General features: G+C 44.5%; 1 protein-coding gene across 1 annotated transcript in view; it reads right to left on the bottom strand.

Moving 5' to 3' along the window:
- Positions 1-25,032, bottom strand: part of LOC131925140 (carboxyl-terminal PDZ ligand of neuronal nitric oxide synthase protein) — a 294,348-nt gene that overhangs the window by 69,598 nt on the left and 199,718 nt on the right. Inside the window, exons 3-4 of the mRNA XM_059280412.1 lie at positions 24,130-24,222; positions 10,604-10,662 (exon numbers count right to left, since the gene is read on the bottom strand). Of these exons, the coding sequence (XP_059136395.1) occupies positions 10,604-10,662; positions 24,130-24,222 (152 nt within the window). The remainder of the gene's footprint in view (positions 1-10,603; positions 10,663-24,129; positions 24,223-25,032) is intronic.

Here is a 25,032-nt window from a genome sequence, read left to right as displayed (position 1 = left end):
GGACTAAAGGGTGGTTATTTCGGGGTAGGGGACAGCTGAACATATGTGATGAGAGGCAGAGAGCCCATCGAGATAGAGAAAAGGAGAAGAAACAGGAACTGACGCTGACCACGAGGGACGGTGGGTCCAGAATAGACACAGTTGGCAAGTGGTATGAAGATGCTTTAAGGGACAAGAGGAATCTCATAGAGGGAGTGGTGCTGTGGGATGGTCTATATGTTAAATTGCTCTGATTGATCAATAAATAAAATACTGATTGGCCAGTGGCCAGGCAGGAAGTATAGGCGGGACTAACAGAGAGGAGAATTGGAACAGGAAGGCAGAGAGAGACACTGCCAGACACTGCCATGACAAGCAGCATGTGAAGATGCTGGTAAGCCACGAGCCATGTGGCAAGGTATAGATCTATGGAAATGGATTAATTTAAACTATAAGAACAGTTAGCAAGAAGCCTGCCACTGCCATACAGTTTGTAACCAATATAAGTCTCTGTGTTTACTTGGTTGGGGCTGAGCGACTGTGGGACTGGCAGGTGACAAAGATTTGTCCTGACTGTGGGCCAGGCAGGAAAACTGTAGCTACAGAGGGGTCTTCCATAGGCAATTGGGGTGTAGAGTTGACAAGTAGAAGAAGGTGAAAAGGGCTGGGACATTAGTGAGGGGGGAGATTTCTAACAGAGTGAACAAGGGATCACAGGGCAGCTGTGGGAGTTATCTGAAGCTAGACAGAATGAATGCTCTTCTCCCTCCCTGTCTCTGTTCTTTTCATAATGTTCCCCAACCAGAAAATTGGGTGAGTTATTCTTACTCATGCATATGTATGAGACACTGTCAAGGAAAGGTCTCAAACCTGGGAGAAATAAAAACATCAACTCTTCATGAAGCATTACTCATGGTTAGAGTGATAGAACAATTGTTAATCTGTCAAATGAGCTGCCCAGAAATGATACAGGAGAGTCAGGGAGAGATCCCTAGGCTGGGCGGCCTTCACACTCTTCATAGAAGTTTTTCCAGTTTAGCAGAGGCCACATAAGCACCTAGATAATGGGTGGTAAGAGCAGGATGGGAGAAAGGTGCTCACCTTTTAGAAACAGTCCAGAAAGATGCAGAGAGCCACAATGTCATTTAGATGCTATAAACAAGGGCTGGCTCAAGCTCCAGATCTATACCTCCTTCCTTGACTTTTTAGGACTCTCTGTAGCCTGGGTTCCTTCCAGAGTCCAGTGGGAATGGGACTGTATGCCAGGGTTTGATGGGGGTTTGTGGGGGATTGGAGGCAGGTACTATGGTTTAGCTGTGCCCTCAACATTTCATTTCTAAAAGCATGGTCCTCAGTGTGATAACTGGATGATGATAGAATATTTGGCAAATGGGGTCTTATAAGAGGCTCCCTAGATCATTGGAGATGTCCCCCAAAAGGAGACTATAGAATCCACACCTATGTTCTCTCTTTCTGATCCCTGGCTCAAGATGTGACCACTGACTCCAGGATGTGCTTCAGTCATAAGCAACCTTCACTAGAAGTTCAGGCCAATGAAAACACCTGAACTGTGAGCTGAAATAAAACGTCATCTTATTTCATAGATAATCTGGGTTGAATATTTTGCTATTGTGGCTAAAAGCTGACTAACAGAGAAAGGATGCTCTGGAGCAGAATCATCCCAGATTCGAGATGGACAATATGAATTCTGGAGAGTTTTGAGGGTACTGAGAACATTTTTCTTAGTCTTCATAAAACAACAGACCAGCTGATGATAAGTGCATCTACTGTTTCTCATAATGACACAATCCTACCTAGATATCTAAGGTCAGAGCTGTGTGTAATTACATGCCTAAAAATAGTAACACTCCAAAGTTGCATATACTTTACAGACTGCCAATCTTGGTCCCCTAGGAACTGCTCCTCTTCCCTTTGTGAGGACATTACTAACTCCTGTTCTTAAAATAGATTCTTGCTTCACCTCATCATGAAGTTACAGTTCATCACATCACGATTCTTTCTTCCACGGCCCAGTGACTGAAAGGGTCTGTCCACACCCCTTGCTGAAAGAGCTCCTTCCACCGGCCACCCAGATGCCCTCACATCTTCTTTTCTCCTGTCTCACCTCTCCCCGATCCAAACTCATCCTTCCTTCAGGATGGGTGCTCTTTTCACTCATTTCTAAGCCTCTCCACAAAGGTTACCTAGGATTTTTTTTTCTGCTTGATTTTCATAATTAAAATGTTTTAAGGAGTTCTTTCTAAGCTTCAGCACTTGACAGGCACTTAACTTGGCATATTCTTAACAAAATTCACTGTTTTCTGTCTCTCATTCTACTAAAAGCATGTTTCTTTGCAGGTGTTCTAGTTTCTTTTCTGTTCCTGCAATAAAATACCCTGACTAAGAGCAATTGAAGTGAGAAGGGGTATATTTGCCTTATAATCCCAAATTATGAGCATTACTTTAGGAAGGCAGGAGTCTGAAACAGCTGGTCACACCACACCCACAATCAAGAGCAGAGACAGATAACACCCACGCTACTTATTTGCTATTCGCCCATCTTTTTCTACTCTTATACAGATCAAGCAAGACCCATGCCTAGGGAATGGTGTTGCCCACAGTGGGCTGGTACTTCACACACGAATTAACAATCAAACCTATTCCCCACAGACTCACCCCACAGGATAACCTGTTCTAGACAAATCCTCAGTTAAGACTGTCTTCTCCTGTGAATCTTGGCTTGTCAAATTGACAGTTAAAACCAGGCAGCATAGCAGGCAATATATTTTTTTTCCCAAGGCATGCTTAAAAACCTTTGTCCTTCGAATTCTAGAGGTTTATTGCTATGAACTCACAATTTAAGAATAAACTCTCTTTGCTTGCAATTTGATGTCTTTCCCGAATGTGAGGAAACATACTATGCTGGCTAACTTCATGCCAACTCAACACAAGCTATAGTCATTTTGGAAGAGGGACCTTCACTTGAGAAAATACCTCCACAAAACTGGCCTGTGGACAAGCCTGTGGTGCATTTCCTTGATTGATAATCGATGTAGGAGGGCCCAGCATACTGTGGGCAGTGCCACTCTTGGGCTGGTGGTCCTCAGTGCTGTAAGAAGGCAGGCTGAGCAAGCCATGAGCAACAAGCCAGTGTCTTCAGTGATAGGGTCTTATCAACCAGTTCTGGTGGGTAACCAAAACCAGAGGAAATTGTCTGTATTGTTTTGGGGACTTCAGTTCTGTTCCTAGAACCTTGACTGATACAATTAACATATACTATTTATACATAATAGTAAGTTTTATTAATTATGAAATTTAAATACACAGACATGGTGTATTCTGATTATATTCACATACATTCCCACTGTTCTTTTTTATTCTTCTCCTCCTCCCCAATCCACTTCTTCTTAATTAACCCCATTTTCCTACTTACATGTCATTTATTTATTTGGTTATTTTTGTGAACCAAAGACTTTCTTTAGGAGAAATTTTTACAGGAGCATCCACACCTTACCAGTGGCTACGACACACTGAAGAAAAAAATTTTTTCCCAATCAACCATTATCTACATACAAGTCTTCAGGGAGGGCTGGGACCCTGGGATGGTTAATTTCAATTGTCTTTTTTTTTTTTTTTTTGAGACAGGGTTTCTCTGTGCAGCCCTGGATGTCTTAGAACTCGCCCTGTAGACCAGGCTGGCCTCAAACTCACAGAGATCTACCAGCCTCTGCCTCCTGAGTGCTGGGATTAAAGGCATGCACCACCACTGCCCAGCTTTCAGTTGTCAGTCGGATTAAATCGAGAACCATCTGAGAGATGAACCCCTAAGCATGCCAGTGGAGGATTCTTTTGATTCGGTCACTTGAGGTGGGAAGACTCGACTACTGTGGGTGACATCATTCCCTGGCTCCGAACCCTAGATACCACACAGAAAGAAACTGAGGCCATCCAAAGCATTCAATACTCTCTGCCTTTTGACTGTGCATGTCATGTGACCAGCTGCCTCAAGCTCCTGCTGTTTCACTTCTCTGCCATGATGGGCTGTACCCTTAAATTGACTCAGAATAAACCCATTCTCCCTTAAGTTGCTTTTGTCAGGGTATTTTATAACAGCAAAGCAACTAACACAGGCCCCACAAGTCTCTTCCTCTTCTATGACAGGATGTGGACAGGCCCGTGGTCTCTTAGAAATCCTGTGTAAGTAATCAGAGATGCTGTGAGTTCAAGAACACACAGCCAGGTCATGTCCAGAAGCCAGAGCTCCACACCACTACCCTGCTTTCTCTGGCTCTAACATCCTTTCTACCACTTCTATAACGTTCTCTGAGTCTTGGAGGGAGAATATAGATGGCCCACTTGTGTCTAGGCTTCAACAGTGGTGTATTCTCTGTACTTCGATCACTCATGGTTCTTTGCAGACACCACTGAAGAAAGCAGCTTCTCTGACCACAGCTGACTGTTCTATGAGCACAGATATCAATTAGAAGGCAATTAGACAGGCACATCATATTCACTTAGCAAAGTAGCAGCAGCAGCTTCTCCATAAAGGCCTATCATCTCCCCAGCCATGGGCTTTCAGCCATGTTTCCAGAACCACATGCAAGTTCCCTCCTGTGGAATGGACATCAGAGGGTGGTTGGTTATTCTTTGTTCTAGTTTCATTTTGTGACTGTGATAAACACCATGACCAAAAGCAACTTAGGGGAGGAAAACGTTTATTATTGGAATTACACTTCCAGGTCATAGTTCACTACTGAGGTACATCAGGGCAGAAACCATGGAGGAATGCTGCTTGCTAGCTCATACCCACTAGCTTTCTTACATAGTCCAGGACCACCTTCCTAGGGATGCTGCTGCCCACAGTGGGCTGGGCCCTCCTACATCAACTCACAAGACAATTCTCCACAGACACGATCACAAACCAACCTGATTTGGGCAATCCCTCAGTGAGCTTTCCTTCTCAGATGACTCTGGGCTGTGTCAAGTAACAAAGCTAAGTAGGACACTCCCATATTAGACCTGCCACTATTGGACCGGTGAACTCACCTTGTTCGGTTTTCAGTGTTGTACACAAGGTCCACAGCTGGCTAAGACTGCTGCCGAGTCTCCTCCAGCATCCTGCATAACACTATGGGTGCTACATAGCAGAGAGAAAGTTTCCAGCCCAGTTCCAACTTTATTTCTCTATGCCCTGTGACCAAGGTACGAAGTGTCTTCACTAATAGGCTCTCATCAACCAGTTCTGGTGGGTAACCAATAACAGTGGGAATTGCTTGCATTGTTTTGGACATTGTTTTGGGATGACCCCAGGGACATCCCTAGTTAGCAGTTCTTAGGGAAGTCGCCTTTGACACTGGGCTTTCCATTTAATAACCTATTGTTTATGCAAGCAGCTGTATAGCTTTATAAATACTAGAAAACTCTGTTTAAATCACTATGGTTTCTGTCTTCTGATTAGCTTCAGAATGAAATACCCCTGTTTACACCAGTACCCAGTAGTTTTCCACTCACTCTTTCCTCCCTCTCTAGGTAACCTGGCGTAGCTAATTTCTCACTCACTCAAAAATCGAAGCATGGATGGAGGTAGATCAACACTGGAATACACCTGCCCTGACTCCAAATTACCTCAGCAGCTGTTTGGATACTAATGCCATTTCTGAGAACCGTCTAGAAAACTGTTGGGAACAAATCTATGTGGTTTGGTCATTTAAAGAACTGGAGAATTACTCCAGTCTGCTTCCCAAAGGCTTTGACTCATATTAATTTACTCCCTCTAGCATTAAAGAAAAGAAAAGGTGGGGGGTCGTTTGTAGTTCAGTCTCTAGTAGCAAGGGATGGAAATACCAGGGACTGATGTAGTCAAATCTGCTAATTCTGTCAGTGCTCACCGAGAGGAGGAGAGGGACTTACCAGGTAGCCGTGCTAAAATTCAAAGGCAATGGCTTCCACAATGTGAAATAAGTAAATACACTATGGAACTTATTTTTATCCAAGAACTATGCCATTAAAGAAAAAAAAGGTAAAATAAGCATCCTCATGAAGGAAATAAAATCCAAAGTTAGTAAAGAGTTAAAAACCAAATGACAACAATAAAACCGTCCCGCTCTTCATTTTCCTGGCCCATCTCTGCTTTATTCCGTAGCTTTATGTGTGACTTGGAAGAAGATGTTCTCATTAAGGCAGCACTTAACAGAAAACTAGGAGGGAGAGTCAGCCTGCCACTAGGATCTGCTCTATAGATTCTTACTGAGTGAACTCAGCCAAGCTAAACCTGTGTGTCCCAGGATCTTCTTCCCCCGAAGGTCACTTTTCGGGGTTGCCCATTGGACAAACTGGTGAGACATTTGGATGGTGGAAGTGAGGCCACAGGAGATCCTCTGGAGATCATCACTGGTTAGAGGTAGAAAGGATGGGCATTATGGTTCTCTTGAATTACTTTTTGGAATTTTCCTCACTTTGGTATGCCCTGTTTCCAGCTCCCCTTCACGGCTGTCAGCTTTGCAGAACAGCAGTGAGCCCAGGTCTGACATCAGAAGCTTTATTGCAGATTCAAAAGCATTGCCATGGAAAGCCGGCAGCCTCCCATGGACCCTGCACTCGGCCCCTCTGCAGGCAAAACCTAGCAGACTCTAGCTCAGGCTCATGGCTGTTCCCAGATGCTCTGACTCATAACCCACAGCAGGCAAGGTTGGAAAAGATTTTGCTCTGACTCTTTCTGGACCTTCTATTTGCAACTCCCACCCAACTGTGCAAGTCTAAATTCCATAGCAAGATCCTTATCACATACTCCCATAGTCATCCTGGGGCTCTCACTGAACCGGGAATCTCAAAAGCTCAAAACCCAAACAGGCTCAAATGAATTGCAGTTAACATTGATATGTGGACACAGTATCTTAATTTCTTGTATTTAGGCTAAGAAAACCATAACATTAAAGAACACAAAAAATAGAATTCAAAGCAATTGCTGTAAATATTCCTAAAAGTCTAGAAAACACTACAAGCTAAGACCTGACATAGTTATTTACATAAATAAATGATTACATGATGCAATTTTTAAGAACCATTAAATTCCACATTGTGGAAGTAAATATAGCATCTAGAATAGCTTATCAAATTCTAACATTTATAAAAATCTGTGTGTGTGTGTGTGTGTGTGTGTGTGTGTGTGTGTGTGTATCTGAGAGAAAGAGAGAGGGGGGGCTGGCATGTGTTCTGAGGCAAAGAAATACTCATTTTAAAATTTATTGATGTTCCCCTCCTCAAAGTATATTTTTCTTCCTAAAAGTGAATAGATGGGAAAAGATATACTACACAAATTGAGAGAAACCTCTGAAATAATTGGAGGGTCATTACTATGCAATTTCAGGAATCATTATAACTAGATGAATAGAATAGAAATTGACCATGAGGACATGGGTAACTGATTTCTAACGAAGAGGCAAAGCCAGTTCAGCGGAGAAAGGACAGTCTTCAACAAATGGGGCCAGGACAACTGGTTATCCATGGGTGGCAACAGAAACAGCAGTGGACATAGAGAAGTGGATGGAGTAAGCAGGGAGGCAGACTTTGGTCCATCCCTCACACAGAACCAAACTGAATCATCCACATGATCATAAAACCTGAAAGTATCACATCTCCAGATGAAAACAGGAAGTCTTCAAGTCAGGGAAAGATTTTATGATAAATGTGACTTCCATCAAAGTTTGAAACTTTAATAAGACATAGTAATGTCTGCCTGTAAACCCAGTGCTTGGCAGTCCAAGGCAGGAGGATTGCAAGTTTGAGACCAGCCTGACCTACATAATGAGACCCTGTCAAATAAATTAATTAATTAAGTTTAAAAAAAACACATTTTTTTTTTAAAAAAAAGTATTTTTGAGACAGGGTTTCTTTATGTAACCCTGGCTGTCCCAGAACCCACTCTGTAGACCAGGCTGGCCTCTAACACAGAGATCCATTTATCAAAAACATGAAAAAGACTTCTATCCAGAAGTCCCTCAAAATTCAATAGTGGAGTGTGGGGGTCAGCAGAAGATGGAGTGGGGTGAGGAAGGACTAGAGAAGGACACAAAGTTACTTTGGCAAGTGACAACAATGTCTACTATCTTGGCTAAGATGATGTCTCACAAATGTATCTATGTATCAAAATTTGTCAAGTTATTCGTTTTAAAGATATTCTCATTTTTTTTATGTCATTCTACCTCAATAAAACTGTTTAAAAGTAAAGAGCTCATTTGAAGTATATGAAATGGGAAAGCCCTTCCAACCAAGAACAGGCAAAATCAAAATTCATGAACAAGTCAGGCATGGTTGTGCATACCTTTAATCTGAGTACTTGGGAGGCAGAGGCAGGTGGATCTCTGTGAGTTCTAGGCCAGCCTGGTCTATATAGTAAGTTTCAGGATAGTCAGGGCTACAGAGAGACACTGTCTCAAAAAAAATCATGAACAGCATCTGCAAAAGGTCATTTTGCTTTATGAATATGGTGCAAAAACAAAAAACAAAAAACAAACAAAAACCCTCTTCCTGGGGGTTGAAAAGATGACTCAGTGTTGAAAGTACTTGCTATTCTTCCAGAGGACAGAAGAACCAAGTTTGCAGAATCTGTATCACAGTGTTACTCTAGCTTCAGGTGATCTGGTGCCCTCTCCTGGCCTCTACAGGCACCCACACTCATGTGGCATGCACACACAGGCACCATATATTCACATAACATTTTTTTCTTTTACAAAATGCACAGAGTAGTGGCTTATCTATTTATAGTCTCTAAACCCAATGCAATCTATTTCTTAAAGCATCTTCTCATCAATCAAGTAGAAAGTAATTGTTCCCTCTTGTGAATTACCATAATTTATGCTAATTTTCATATAGTAATTTAATGCATTCATCTGACCACCTAATGCACATTTAGTAAGTGCCTCATATGGGCCAGGCACAGGGTTGACACAACATATACAAAGGTGAACAGGGAATATTTTCTCCCGTAAAGAGCCTTCCAGTCTAATAACAGGGTGATGAACTAGTTAACAAGCAAACAAATAACGTTGCAACAACAGAATAAAACAACTATTTAAAGAACCCTTATCCACTTCATCACCAAATGCATGGCAATAATTTGAGAGTTGGCAAAGGCAAAAATCAACTCTAGCTCTCCAAACTCTCCTAAGGATGACTGCTGTGGGATGTATGGCAAATGTGTTGCTAATTAATCAATAAAACACTGATTGGCCGTTGGCTAGGCAGGAAGTATAGGCGGGGCAAGGAGGAGAATAAAGCTGGGAAGTGGAAGGCTGAGTCAGAGAGACACTGCCAGCCGCCATGATGAGAAACAGCTTGTGAAGATGCCGGTAAGCCACGAGCCATGTGGCAAGGTATAGATTAAAGGAAATGGATTAATTTAAGCTATAAGAACAGTTAGCAAGAAGCCTGCCACGGCCATACAGTTTGAAAGCAACATAAGTCTCTGTGTTTACTTGGTCGGGTCTGAGAGGCTGTGGGACTGGCAGGTGAAAGAGATATATCCTGACTGTGGGCCAGGCAGGAAAACTTAAGCTACAGATGACTCTTCTCCCAGTGGAGAAAATGGCAAGAAGGGACGAGGTGGATCTGCAGAATCCAGGACAGAAGAATGACGCCTACAAGTCAAGGGCATGCCATGGTTCTGGGGACAGCCCTGGGTTTTGTGTGTTATTGCTACTGGTTTTCTCTTCCCTAGAGAAAACATATGGGGGGCAGCCATTGGACTTCTATAGGAGTCATACCAATCTAATTGTGAAAGCCACTTCTGAGTGTGTGTCATTTCAATTTGCTACAATAACACACCATAAACCAGACAGCTTGTGACATCAACATTTTACTTCTCACAGTTCCAGAGGTTGTGTAGTCCAAGATCAAGGGACTGGCAAACTCAGTATTTGATGAAGGTCTATTTTTTGGTTCAGAGATGGTACCTAAGAGACCTTGTCCTTGTTTGATGATAGGAGCAAGCTAATAGCTCTCTGGGACCTCTCTTACCAGAGTACTAATCCCAAGTATCTATCCTCATGACCTAATTACTTCCAAATACCACCCATCCTAATGTCATCACTTTGAGGGTTAAGATATCATATCCACAGATGAATTTTGGAGGATCATAAGCATTCGGGCCACACATTGTACTGGAGGTTTCCTTAGGACAGTTTGCTTTTTCACATGATCAAAACCTCTTCTCTATGTTCAAATTCTAAGGAGGAAGAAAAGTGGAAGAGACAGCAACTGGGAAGTTGGAAGTATGGGGGATGGGCTAACTCAGTTATCCCACTTCCCATGATCAATATCTATGCAATTACAGAATTCCAAGTAGCACAAAAATCAGCACAAATTGAAAAGGTCTCCAATTACAATGTGGCCATTTGATTTAAATAGCAAGGAGAAATCCTTCAAGCCTCCCTCAAGGCAATTCATCACCAGAAAAACTTTTAATCTCAAAGGCATTTACATCTACAGAAGGATCAGGTCTCGGAGGGGAAAGGCATTAGTACTTTCTTTAAATTGGTCTTCACCCACCAGCATAAGAGATGGCTCCAGGAGACAGCAAGGGTCCCTAGGGCTCAGCATCCTCCTGCGAGCTGGGCTGGGCTCTTACCTGTAGATAGGGTCCTGCATCACCAGCATCTTGCTCTCATCCCACGTCCATTCCTTTTTCTGCAATAAAAGAAGCTGTAAATGAATAAGTTAGGCTTGTCCTCAGGACAGAACCAGGGCACATGTTGTGCTGCTGCTGCAGATGCAAACACATGCATTTTGCTCCTGGTCTTTTCCCTCTAAGAGGCTCGGAATTGATTGCTTCAAAAGGACAAGTGGCAAATGTCATGTGTCTGGTCTGATCAGTTTCCTCCCAGCACTTTAGGAAAGTGTCTCTCCAGGCACAGAGGATGGGAAGGAGCCAAGAAGGCCTCATGGGAGCACAAGCAGACTCTAAATTTCCTTAGAGAAAGTAAGGAGAGGGGAAGAAGGCTACATATCAATCAATCCAGAGGAGTGGAAAAGGAGGAATACAATAGAGAAGAAGGCAAAGATAAACCTTCAAAATAGGAGGAGGATGCTTTCCAATCCATGTGAAATGTAGTCCCAGGCTCCTCTGGGAGGGGCTGGGGACTGAACCTGTACATCAGGTAAGTTGACTAGTGTGTTTGCACTTACTCATAAAAGGATATTCATTGTGGCTGTGATCAACTTACTGTGGCCACAGAAGCAGCTACGGATGATGAGGAGAATGGGGTTGAGAAAACTCAGAGTGAAGTGCCTGAAGAAGTGAGCAGCACCCCAATATGAGTAGGAAAAGCACCCAGGGTCAGCAACCAACCACCTTCCCTCGGGACTGATTCCCCAGAGCAGGGACAGAGATCCTGCACCACCTTTCCTGGTCTTTGTCACAGACACACAGTGTTGTCAAGGGAAACTGGGGGAGATTGCATTCATCTGTGAAAAAACAGACTCGAGAGAGCAGGGAAACAGTGCGTTAATGAATGAGGTCTTTTAGGGAGGGAAACGAGCTTTAAACAGAAGGCACAGGATGGCTGGCCGCTCTCAAAACATGGAGGTTTGGAAGTTCTCCAAGAGATTACGGAAGACCATGTTCAGGCCCAGAGAGTAACATCAGAAGAAGCAAGCAGCCTTACCCAGAGAAACACACACACACACACACACACACACACACACACACACACACATACACACACCACATACTTTTTCCTTTAAATATTTTGTTTGAGAATTTCACACATGCATGCAATGTGTTTTGATTAAGTCTCCCCCCTTCCTCCTTTTCACTTCCTTCCCTATCTACCAGTTCCCCCCCCCCAGTGTCACGTGCTCTTTTATTTACACCACTGTCCATTCAGTGCTGCCTGTATGTGGGTAGGTATAGGACCATAGACGGGAGCAGGAAACTGACTCTCCTTTTCCCAGAAGACATCAACTGCCAACAGCTCCTCAGCTAAGGTTGGAACTTCATGAGTCCTTACCCCATCCATCCCTGTTGGGAATTTGGCTGGCTTGATCTTGTACAAGCAGTTACAGTTGTTGATGTTCACCCTCCTAATCCTTGATGTAACATCAATTCAACACTGGAGGCAGATTTAGACTGGCTTAGACTGGCTTACAAGTACACAATATTAATCAATTTAAACAATTTTACAGACAACAAGATTTCAGTTATATCTAAATTGTCACTATTATTTAAAGATTCTTTTTCATAATGGCTGTTCACTACCCTCCCACATTCTAAACAGCCTATTTAGAATAGCACAGAATGGAGACTAATTCATTTTCTAAGATCCCCTTCAGAAACAAACATAGCGGGTTTAGAACTTCTTTACTAAATAGTTCAAGAGTTTACAAGCAGCCCTAAATGGACACATTTTCCAGACATTTTGCTACCATAGTTGAAACTTTTTATATATATGACACCTGTTCCTCAAACCCTGATTCTTTGAAGCACCCTGACTCTGAGTCACCTGTGGTCTGATCAGCGTGGAAGAAAAGCACATTCCTCTCTGTATTTTGGCAAGGACATTACCCCGAACACATTGGGTTCATCACATTCATCAGTTGCCTCCTAACCCCACTGGCATCCATTGGAGCTATTCTCCAGCTGACGAACAGAAATATGTTCAAGGTTTAAAGTCCAAATACTTAGATGCCTATTTCCAACATATAAATGTTTACCATAAGCACCATTTAAATAGCAACATATAATATATTTAAAGTGTGATTTGATTTGGGGGCGGTGATTTTTTTTTTTTTACACCATGAACATTAAATTAAGCCACATCTGTAGTCACAATCTATTCTGCCTGTACTTACAACTCAGTCAGCAATATTTATAAAGCAATGACTATTCGCTTCTGAGCCCTTCTTTCTGGTGAGCTCATTTCAACTGTCAAATGTTTGGGTTCTAAGATTTCTATCTGGTTCATACTCATTCCTTATGTTTCTACTTTCTACTTTTTTTATTTGTTCAGACAAGACTCAGACATAGTGACACTTAAAGAGACTGAGGCAGGAGGATCATTGACCCCAGGAGTCAAAGACCAGCCTGGGCGACATACTAAGGCGATCTCAAAATGAAAATAAAAACAAGCGTATTTGTGACTGCTCTAAAAGCATTTTTATGACTACCTCCTTAAAGTCCTTGTCAGGTAACTTTAACAGGTCTGGCATCCTCAGGGAGACACTTACTACCTTTTTGTCTTCCTCTTCAAGTTTAGTCTCACCTTCCCATCTTCAGAATGGCTATTCCAGCTGTATAGAAGTCCACTGAGATGTATAGCCTTCAGGTCTGGTTAATTTCATTGATTTTTTTAGTTGCAAGCCTTTTATAATAAAGGTTTTTTTTTTTAAGTGAGATTTTTCTTATTCCTCCTATGGCAAATTAGTTTCAATTGAAACCCAGGACCTTTAAACTATTGTAAGATTTGAGATGCGTTTAAACTTCGTTTTAATATCATCCCACAACAATGCCCCAAGAAGGGGAAGAGAGAGAGACCCCTGTGAGCCAGGTGAGGAGCTGGAACTGTACCCACAGCGGCAACAACAGGAAGAGCCAGTGGGGAAGGGCGCCTGAGAGCAGGCTTACATGGTATCCAGGGTCTGAGCCCCAGCATGGCAGACGGTTTCTGTGACCCACTGTACATATTTCTACTCAAAGTGGCTGTGATGCTGAGACAGAATCAGGCCCTAGATTATGTTTCTTTCCTGTCCAGCAATGCTCTTCGAATGTCAAAGTTAACCCTGGAAGGACTCATCTTTGCAGCTCTAAAGAATGCAACTTAATCTCTTCATTAAATAGAAGTAATTTAGAGGCAAAACAATGCCAAGCAACTATTTCCCTTTTTTGGCATTCCTGGACAGGAGGGTGGCAAGGCCAGGCTCCAGGCATCTTGTATGAATTTCACAGGAATCAACCAACACTGGCAGGGTCTACTGAAGTCAGAAATTAATTTTAGGAGCTATCCCTGAATCCACAGAGCATATCCTTAGAAGGAAGGAAAACCCTCAACAATATGTCCACCTAATTATTTTCCTTTTCTGAAAAATCCCATTAGAACCCTCTCCTCTTCATTAAAAACCTTGCAGTAAGCCGTGGATGAACCCAATAAATCTGTGAAGAGGACAAGAAATGACCAAGGTAACTCAAAGGGTTGGGAGAGAGTATAGCCTCACCAAAGTGGTGGTTATTCAAGAACCTACGGCGAACACAGGATTTTGGGGTTTTGCTTTTTCTTTAAACCCAGTATGTTTCGTGTGCCAGTAACACTCCAAAAATATCAGAATGGAAGGGTCTGCAGCCCTCCCCATCACTATCTACCTGGTGCTCTTCCTACCCACCTCTTCCACTAGCTCACCAGGGTAAGGTGTGGCTCCTGGTTAGCAGCCGCGTCAGAACAAGAACCAAGTCTTCTTGGTTCTTAGAACAACGCTGGCCCCACTGCTGGGGACGATTTAGAAACCATGCAGTGCTGGGAGGGCTCAACCCAGGGGAAGCTCCACATCTCAGTAGCGTCTTCACTGAAGAACATGGTGGGTTTTGCTTTTGCAGCACAAGGGATGGAACCCAGAGACTCCTACAGCACCCTATCCCTGAGCTACCTAAACGCCCAGCTCAACTGAAGAACTTAGATTCTTCTTAGTCTGAAACGATTCCCCATCTCCTCTATTTTGCAAGTGTTTTAAAGCCATATAGACAATGACACAAACAAGCCACTCCCTTCTCCCTTTTCCAAATGGAAATACTTTTTTTCATGAAAAAAATAGCAAAATAAGAATAATGAGAGAATAAAAATAGGAAGAAAGACTAATAACCGAGCTTTACGAGATTATAAATTAAGGTTAGCTTTAAGCTTAGGCCCGGAGGTATAACCCTGAACAGATAGTATAGCCAAACTGGCCCAACCATCTTCAGCAAGCCCACATAACTCCAAGCTGTACCCAAAGCCAGCCTCCCCCTCCTTCCCTCCCTCCTTCCCTCCCTTCTTTCTTACATAAATGCTTGAAAATAGGACTCCAATTCTTGGTAGCTGTGAGGCCATTTTTAGTTTTGCTCCTCTCCATCCTGGCTCAGCTGTAGTCTCCGAGACAGGCAGGAAATGAAGACATTGCCTGTCTAGATTGGAGAGGAAGGATCGAGGAGGGGCACAGACCTCCAAGCCTACAGCGGCACCCTTCTGGGTGCCCTCTGGGGACAGGGTGTCCTTCACAGCATGGGAGGAGTGACAGGACTATCTCCAGCCTCCTTCCACCCGAGACATGTCTCACTCACAGGGCCGCTCTGGGAGTGCGAGCATTAATTGCAGAAAGGGTAGTGGTCAAGGCCGATTAGCAAGGTCCCCAGGGAGATAACACTCACCTCCCACCAGCTCTGCAAATATAATGGATTGGAGGCAATCAATGAGTATGGAGCAGGTACCTGATGGAGCACACCAATTCCTAGCCTCCAGCCACACCCCGTTCTGCAGTTCAAGGTGTATGGATCCTACCTCTGATTCCTTGTCCCCTGCTTACCTACAGGACACTGCTGAGCCTTTTATGGGTACTCTAAGCCCAAGTTCATTAACCTAACCATCTCTCTAAACATGTTACCCCACTTTTTTTTAAAGTTCCTTATTACAGAGTATTTTTATGCTTATTTTATTTATTTAATTTTTTTTTTTGAGACAGGGTCTTACTAATGTAGCCAAGGCTGGCCTTTAAACTCATTGTAATCTGCCTGCCTTCTTAGTGGTAGGATCAAATGAGAGTACCACTATGACCCGACTTCCACAGTAGTTTTAAGAGCCGTTTCACTCCAAGGCAGGCTCTGCCCGATGTACTGGAAGGTGTGGGCACAAGAGCCTACTGCAATAAGATCCAGAGACAGTGTCACTAATCTGGTGCCTGGCTGCTGCAGCCCGCAGCCCATCATTACAATCAAGCAGGATCATGCATGGCTGGGCTGCTCCCAACCCAGTACTGAGGAGGGAAAGTGTCCTCTCAGGAACAGCAGGAAGTCTCTGAGGGACGGCCTGCCAGTCCTAAGGCTGCCCAGCCTAACTAAGCAGCTCCACAGTCTGGTGGTCATCAGCCTTTCCAGCTGCCAACCCATTTTACCCTCTAGGCCTTGGGCTGGCACTTGCATCTTTTCAGACTAACGGGGCAGGTCATGAAGGACAAAGAGAGGGAACTGACCTTTACCTTTTTCCATTTTTATTCTCAGGTGTTTCCTGGTTGTTATGGGGGAAAAGCCCGTTGTTCCTTTTTTTTTTTAAAAAAAATTGATTTATTTATTTTGTATGTATGAGTGTTTTGCCTACATGTATGTATATTTGTATGTATGTATGTGTACCATGTGCAGGCCTAGTGACTATGGAAGCCAGAAGAGGGCATCAGATTTCCAGGAACTGGAGATACAGATGGTTGTGAGCCGCCATGTAGATGCTGGGAATGGAACCTGGGTCCTCTGCAGGAACAACACGTGCTCTTAACTGCTGAGCCATCTCTCCAATCCCCCCACACACTGGTTTTTGCTGTTTTGTTTTCAGAAGGTATCTCTTGTAGCCAGGGCTGCCCTTGAACTTATACAGAGCTAAGGATGACCTTAAACTTGAATTCGTCTATCCTTTGTCCCCAAAAATATTAAGATTATAGGTCTGTGGGACTACAACTTCATGCATGCTAGGCAAATCCTCTACTGACTGAGCTACCTCTCCAGCCCCCATTGAGCTATTTAAGTAGGGAATTTCTGCATAACATTTCCATTTCCATATTAAAATGGCTTCCTGCTTTAAAGATGAGCAAGACACTCTGGGGACAAAGGGTTTCCCACCAAGGCCCCTTCATACTGTTGTAAGAAGCCCACCTTATCTACTGCTTCTAAACCCTATTCTCTGTGTTAAGGGGATGGAATAAAACTCGAGGTCTCTTCTTCCGACAGAGAGTGGGGGTGAAGTGCCTGGATGTGCTTCTCTGAGACTGATGATGGGGTAAGTACATCCAGGATACAGAGCCTTCATCCCTGTATGTACTGAATTCACATCAAATCCTCCATGGAAAGTCCCAGGAAATACTTTGTGAGATCTGGTTCAGAAGCAGGTCTGGTTAGAAAAGTGGAGTGAGAGAAAATAGAGTGAAGAGTAGTTAACGCAGTGGCCCTCCATCCTTTTGAAAGTTAGAAATGTATATGGCATCTTGGGAGCCCTCTCCCAAGAACCCAGACCTAGAGAAGGAATGTACATTGAAATTTATTTGCTAACCCTATTGGAGATCATAGGCAAGCCCATTCTAGTCTGAAGTTTGGTTTTATTCACTCACCAGACAGCAGTGGCGGCTTATTTTAAAATAAAAACAAGAGGCCTAGCAAGGCTATATAAACTATAGGCTATATAAACTCTGCTTGACATATTTCTCCATGCTTTTAGGTGAACAGTTACTAGCCAGCAAATAAAGCTGTCTCCCCCACACAGGGTAATCAATGGCTTCTATGGATAGTGCATTTCAAAACTGAAGTGCTAATGAACCCCACACGGTGCGTGTGATTTCTAAAATGATCATTTTTAAACCAGCAGGAAATAAAGTCCTACACAATCCAATGGGAAGACAACTGTACTAGGTCTGGGCTGTGGATCACACTCTCTCCCTGTCACTAACTACCTGGTGACCTCACTCTCATCCTCTGTTGCCACAGCTAATCAACTTGGGGCAGGGGTGGTAACAAACCAGATCATTTTTTAAGTCCTTCTAAATTTTGGTTCTGTAATTCTGAGTGCCTCCTGTTCTTACCCAGTTAGATCAGGAAGAACTCTGTTTCCATAGTAACATTATCACTTGGACAGTAAGATAATTTCCTAGTGAGGTGATGGCCTTGTAATAGAAGTTAAAGACTGGATTCTGGCGGGGATGTAGCTTAGTGGTAGAATGCTTGCCTGGCATGTGTAAGGTCCTGAGTTCAATCCTCAGGTCTGGACCAATAACAAACAAGGGGTGTGGGTCGGGCAGAGCATCAGAAAGGTTTTCACGTCATGGGTTATGTGACGATTTAGGAAGTATGAGTACATCAAACACCACTAGAAAAGCATGGGTGCTCAGTGTCAGTGTGCGCTATTATTAGCAGCTGTCCCATTCTCATCTTAGTGTGTAATTACTGCTATCACTTCGAGTTCTCTCTTTCCACCTTCCAAAGCAGATGAAATAACATGTCAGAGAAGACATGTTCCCTTCCCACGGGAGGCTTACACACAGGTGGGGAAAGGGACAAATTACTCTAATGTGGGAGTACAGCTCAGTGGTACAGTACATGCTTAACACTGACGAGTCCCTGGGTTCACCCTGCAGCACCGTAAAATACATCAAAACATCTTTAATGCAATTTTCCAAGGGCTGTAACAGACCTTATACATAAACACAGTGTCATTAGAAGTAGTTAATTTGGGGCTGGCAAGATAGTTCAGTGATAAAGACATTTGCTACCTAGCCTGACAAACCACACACACACACACACACACACACACACACACACACACACACACACACAAATGTAATAAAATGATTTTAAGAAACAGTTAATTTGGGGCTGAGACAATGGCTATAGTCAAATGTTCTGTGGAAAGCATAAGGAATTGAATTTGGATTCCTAGACAGATGATAGACAGACGACAGATAACACACACATATACACACAAACGTAATAATTTTTTTAAAAATGAAATAGCTATGTTAAGGCTGTGGAGATGGCTCACATAAGCATTAAGGACCTGAACTGGGATGCCCAGCACCCATATAAAAGGCACTGAAAGCCCCTGCCAATAACATTAGTACTGGGAGGGCAGAGGCAGGGAATCAGCCTAGCAGAACCTGTGGGTTCTAGAATCGGTGAGAAACCATACCTCGAAAATAAAGTGGAGAATAGAAAAGTTGGATGACAGAAGACATCCAACATTGACCTTTGTCCTCCATGCACATGTGCACATACTTACAAAACATATACATGCAGCTCCCCTGCCCCACCCCTGCCCCACCCCTGCCCCACCCCTGCCCCACCTGTATGTGAGTCTCTAGTGGGAAGGGAACATGTCTTCTCTGACATGTTATTTCATCTGCTTTGGAAGGTGGAAACAGATGGAGAAAAACCAAAACAAAGCCCCCCTCCCCGGCAAAAAAAACCCAAACACACACACACACACACACACACACACACACACACACACACACCCCTAATTCGTCTATATATCCAGCCTGTAACTCCCAGAACATGGAGGATCCATGGTAAGTATTTGTTCATTAGCCTGTTGAAGTCATTCTAATCTGTCACCTTAGGGGATTCCAACAAAGTTGGTGGTTTACAGAAGAAATCTGAAAACATGAAACTGAGCTGTTTAGTGGGAAAATACCTTGGACGAAGTTCAAGGTTAATCTCAGTCAGGATTCTACTCTCCAGCAGATGGTGCCATAGTGCGATTCTGGGATTATAATAAATAACCATGATTAGATACACAGAAAAGATAACTACTTGGGCCTCCTTGAACATTGAAAATGATGTTCTGATTGGAACGCATCAAAGCAAAGCCAATTATCTTAGCAACTGAGCTTCTGAAACTAATTCAACTTAAGATTCATTATCTGCTGGCACTGGTTCAGGAAGAGCGAGCGCATTCCTAGATGCTTGTTAGCAAACCCAAAAGACGGTTTTTACATGGCGATGGATGGCCATAACATACCTAGCTATTGCCCACGCTAGCGGAATGTGCATGAAGATTTGAGCCACCTGAACAAATCCTACTATTAAGCACTGATCCTTCTTTGATTGGTGTGTATGTGTGTCATGTGTGTCTGTGTGCGCCATGCTTGCACACGCCAGTCCAAGTGTGTCATTCCTCAGGAGTCACCCACTTTAGTTTTTGAGACAGGGTCTCTCTCTGTCCTGGAGCTCAACAAGGAGGCTATGCGGGCTGCTGGCAAGTCCCAGAGATGCACCTGTCTCCATCCCTCCACCCCCGTTGCTGGATTGTACCATGCTCAGCTTTATTTGTGGTGGGGCATGCATATGTGGCATGTGTGCACGTATGCTTTGCATGTGGACGGGTGACTATGTATGCATACGTGTACACGTAAAAGCCCAAAGCTGACCTCTGCTGCTGTTCTTTATTTATTGAGGCAGAATCTTTCACTGAAGCTATGGCTCACTGATGCCAGCTTGTCTAGCTAGTCAAGATCCCCATTTTCATGTCCCAAGGGTTGGGGTTACAGACGGCCAACATGCCTGTCTAGATTTTACCCAGGGCTGGGGATCTCAAACGTCAGTCCTTACACTTACACAGCAGGTTCTCTGTTCACTGAGTCATCTCTCAAGCCGCCTCCATCCCCATGCTCAGCTTCTTTATGTTGGTTCTGGGGCCTGAACTCAGTGATCTCCCGACTCCCCGCTCAGCCTCTTAAACCGACCCAGTGACAGAGAAGAATATGAGATGATGACCAAAAGCAACAATGAAGACTGCCCTGCTAAATTCTTTCGGATTTAATGACACTACCACACACGAATAACGTTCATTCATCCAGCTAGCCCACAGCCACGGTTAATGAAAACATTCTAGAAATGTCAGGCCATCCAGGAAAATGCTGAGCTCCCAAAGATAGTCTTGTCCTTATAAAGCTCGCTAGGCACGTCTCTTCTGGTGAGAAGAACTCCATCACTGATCAGTTATGGACAGTTTGAAGACAGAGGAGGCCTGTTGTCTGTTCTGGGAGGTGTGTGACCTCAGAGTGTCCCTGGAAGACTGGAACAGTACCACTAGCCCATTAGCTTCTGAGGTCTGCTTTCTCAGTAGTCAAGTAGGTTGTCAGAGGCGTGAGTGCATACATGTGACCTGGATCTATAGACAACCATTAAAAAAACATGGCTCCATGGCTTTGTGCTGAGATCTGAACTGAAAAATTGACAATGATCCCCGCCAAGCCATCTCTTCACTTTGTAGTCAAAAGCTCAAAATGAATTGCTCAGAGCATATGCCAGGAAGGCGGGGGAGCCAGGACCAGAACCCAGGTCTCCTTGCCTCTGCCAAGGGCTCGTTTCCCCATGTCACACTGACCCAGTGCAAACCAACACACTTCTTGCAGGGGAGAGGACTACTCAACGTCTTACAAGCTGGTTACTGAGTAACAGGCAGGAATGCCAGGCTGAACATAAGCTGTGCTGCTGCTCTGCCTATGGTTATAGCTGGCAAGAGGGCCGGGTCTTAACCACGGTGACCTTAACTCCTGGCACATGCTGACTGTTCCGTTTTCCTTGTAGAAAACTGAGCATTTACATCGTGGCATGTCACGTCCTTCTCAACTCTGCAAGAGAGAGAAAGAGAGTGTGTGTGTGCCTGAGCTCGGTGGCAGCACTCTCCGCCACCAGGACTGTCACGTGGGAAGCAGATGACAAAAAGGCTGATTGCTGCTGCTAATGCACATCCATCTGCCAGAGGCGGGAGAGTACGCGCACGATGATTAAAGGCATTATCCACATCACAGCTCGGGCCCTGCAATGGACACCAGGCGTGGGTGGAGGAAATAAGATAGGAGGCTCCTCTTTCCCAAGCTGGCACGGGAAGAATCAGGTCTAGGGCTGACCTGCTACACTGCCTCCTTCCTGGGGCAGGAGGGCAAATGCTAGGGATTACCAAGCGTGCAGTTTTAGCGTGAGTCACGAGTCCCCAGGACTCCCTCAGGGACACGCTGCCCTAGCTTAGCTTTCATGTACTTAGGGAAAGAGGGGGTGGCTTCTCTCCCAGGTAACACCCCAGCATTCCGCTGCCCTTATCAGTGTGAGATCTAGCCTGTCTCCCAATACACGATGGAGATGGCCCCACACATGGTACTTGATACCAGGGGGAGCCCCGAGTGAGATGGAAAATAAGACTATTCTTTAAGGACAAGACGTGAAGTTACTCCACAGCAGACGACAGCAGAGGCATACTACGTTATCCAAAGGGGACATAATAGTTCCCAGCGGCCTAATGAGAAGGAATATGCACAGTGGTGTGGTGTGGAGGTTTGGGGAGTGTTAGCCCTAGGTGAGCAGAAGTTAGACAGTCATTCGGGGAAGCTTTGGCCAGGACCGTCAAATAGACTCGAGGAATTGCATCCCCCAACAAAGTCGTTATGCACATCCAGTGGGCCTAACATTCCTAATGTAAAATAGGCAGAGCTGGTCAACCTCTGTGTTCACCCAAGAACCCTGTACCTATTTGCCTTCTCGTGTGGTTTGCCTCCAACTGGTAGGAAATACGTGCTTGTCAGGATAATCTCTGGTCCAGGAGACAATTCTATTTCAGAGTGGATTAAGAAACCATTAGTCTAGTTGGTCAATGTGACTTAGCATCCAGGGTCACAACATCTAAACTGTAAGTCTAGATAATTTTTAAGGTCAGAGGAATAAGTTTAATATGTATTTTTCTCCTTTTAAAATTTCTGACACTTTTGTACACATGTACAATGTATTGTGATCATATTTGTCCTATTACCTCCTTCACATTCCTGCTGACCCTTCCTGCTAACTAGTCTCCGTCCTGCTGACCTCCTCCCTAACTAGTCTCCCTCCTGCTGACCTCCTCCTCCCTAACTAGTCTTCCTCCTGCTGACCTCCTCCCTAACTAGTCTCCCTCCTGCTGACCTCCTCCTAACTAGTCTCCCTCCTGCTGACCTCCTCTTCCTTCCTAACTAGTCTCCCTCCTGCTGACCTTCTCCTCCCTAACTAGTCTTCCCTCCGACTTTCATGTCCTGTTGCTTCTGTGTGTGGATCTTGTGCAGGCTGCCTGCAGCTGCACTATGGTCATGATTTCCACACCCACGGAGACATATCCAGAAGACAGATTTCTGAGCTCTCTGCCCCGTTCTTTGTCCCCTACAACCTTCCCGCCCACCCCTCTTCACCACTCTGGATTGTGTATCTTGAAAGACTAATAACTCAGCCCCTGGCAAGGGGTGGGGAAAGTCTGTGAGGAAATCCCCAGCCAATGAAATGGCCAGAGTGGCTGATGAAGGGCCGTGTAACAACGGGCGGGAAAGCATTCTGTCACCTGGGAAATGTTCACAAATGATTTTATCAGTGGAGGGTGCTGAGCCACCAGTTCCCCTCATGTGAAGGCCCCAGGAAAGCAATCTAACACACATGACAGAAACCAGCATCCCTGAACCGGGAATATGGGTTGTACTGGTTCTCCCAACTCCGAAAATACGTCCTACTCAAGTTAACATCATCTCACTTACAATTTCCATCCAGAGACTCAATAGGCATCCACTCGCCTCATCAACTCTCTTACTCAAGAACTTCCCAGAAGAAGATACTCTAGGTCTCCCCCAAGGCTATGGACAGTGTGCAGCTATGTGGGGGTAGGGAGAAGGCACCAAGTATGTCCCGGTGGCAGCAGCTGTGAAGGAAGGCCACAGGTCACATAACATGGGGGCTGAGTGTTCCAGGTGGCTGTCTCCACTCATGTGCTCCCCCTCTGAAGAGTGTTACTAATGGTAGGTTGACCATCCCTACCCAAAACATTTAACACTAGTAAGTTTCACATTTCAGAGGACGGGGGGAGGGAATATTTGTGTAGACCTGACCAGTCTGAAAATCTGAATTTGAAATGGCCCACCATCAGACATGACTCCCCAACAATTTCAAATTCTGACGCATTTTGGATTTCAGTTGGGGGGTGCTCCATGTGTACCACTTAATGTGGAAGCATTTCCCATGATGAGACTGAGTTAAACCAGGTGTGCGAATATGCCTGTCATCTCAGCGCTCAGGAGATGCAAGTCGGAGGAATGGAAATTCAAGTTCAGTCTAGGTTGCATAATGAGACCCTGTCTCACCACACACACACACACACACACACACACACCCCTCAAAGGAGGTGAAGGTATTCAGATGGAGAAGACACTTTGAACAGGAGGATGCTGGGAAATGACCCACAGGCTATGAGTTACTGAGACTCACTCTGAGCAATAGTCCCACCAGGCCACTGGCCTCTGCCTCACTCTCTGCTCCAGCTGTGGCTTAGCAACATTACTGCTAGCCAAAGCAGAGGCCACTGGATAATGTTCTAGGAGGAAATAGCATCCCACGCCTAGCTTGCCAGTTTCTGGTCCAGAGACACTCACCTTTTTCTTCTTCTTCAGAATCACTTTCACACCATCCACGGAGACCATGATGCTCACTTTCTTCTTCTTGATGTTCTTGGCTTTAAATTCATACTGTGAAGAGAGAACAGAGGAGTGGATTCCGATTAGACCAGACCATCTGCAGCACCACAGCCAGCCTCTGTGGCAGCAAGGGGATGTAGGAGCATGTGGACAACTCCAGGGAAGGCTCTGGGGAAACCTTCAGGTTAGAACAGGCACCTGGGGGGCTGGAGAGATGGCTCAGAGATTAAGAGCACTGGCTGCTCTTTCAGAGGTCCCAAGTTCAATTCCCAGCAACCACATGGTGGCTCATAACCATCTATAATGAGATCTGGTGCCCTCTTCTGGTGAGCAGGCAAACATGCAGGCAGAACACTGTATATGTGATAAATAAATAAATCTTTAAAAAAAAAAAAAAGAACAGGCACCTGAGTAGTCATCATTTCCCCCTTGGCCATCACCTAGGACCATGTCAGCAGTCTAAAACATCCTAAGATGGACCTAAGCCATTCCAATGAGATACAAATACAGCCTGCTTTGAAAGTCTCCTCTATATACCAAAACCTTCCCTCAATAATTCATCCTGCATTTAATGACTCACTGTCAGGCAAGTACTCCTTGGGTCTAACCAAATGCTGACACACCATTCCACCCCCAGTGAAGAATAAGGGCTGGAACCAGTCTCCACACCAGGGCTTTTTACATAAGGAAAAAAAACTGTGAAGTCTAAGTTATTCTCCATGACTTCCACCTCCGAAGTCCTTTACCTGCAGGTCAGTCTCCAAACTTACCCACAGTTTAATCGGTCTGAAGACTGCCAGGCTGGAAGATAGTGGGGGGTTGGGGGAGGAGCTAGACCAATGATACTCATACAGCTAGTGC

The sequence above is a fragment of the Peromyscus eremicus genome, chromosome 15 (genome assembly GCF_949786415.1).
Source record: "Peromyscus eremicus chromosome 15, PerEre_H2_v1, whole genome shotgun sequence".
NCBI lineage: Eukaryota > Metazoa > Chordata > Mammalia > Rodentia > Cricetidae > Peromyscus > Peromyscus eremicus.
This window is presented reverse-complemented; position numbering and strand designations above follow the sequence as displayed.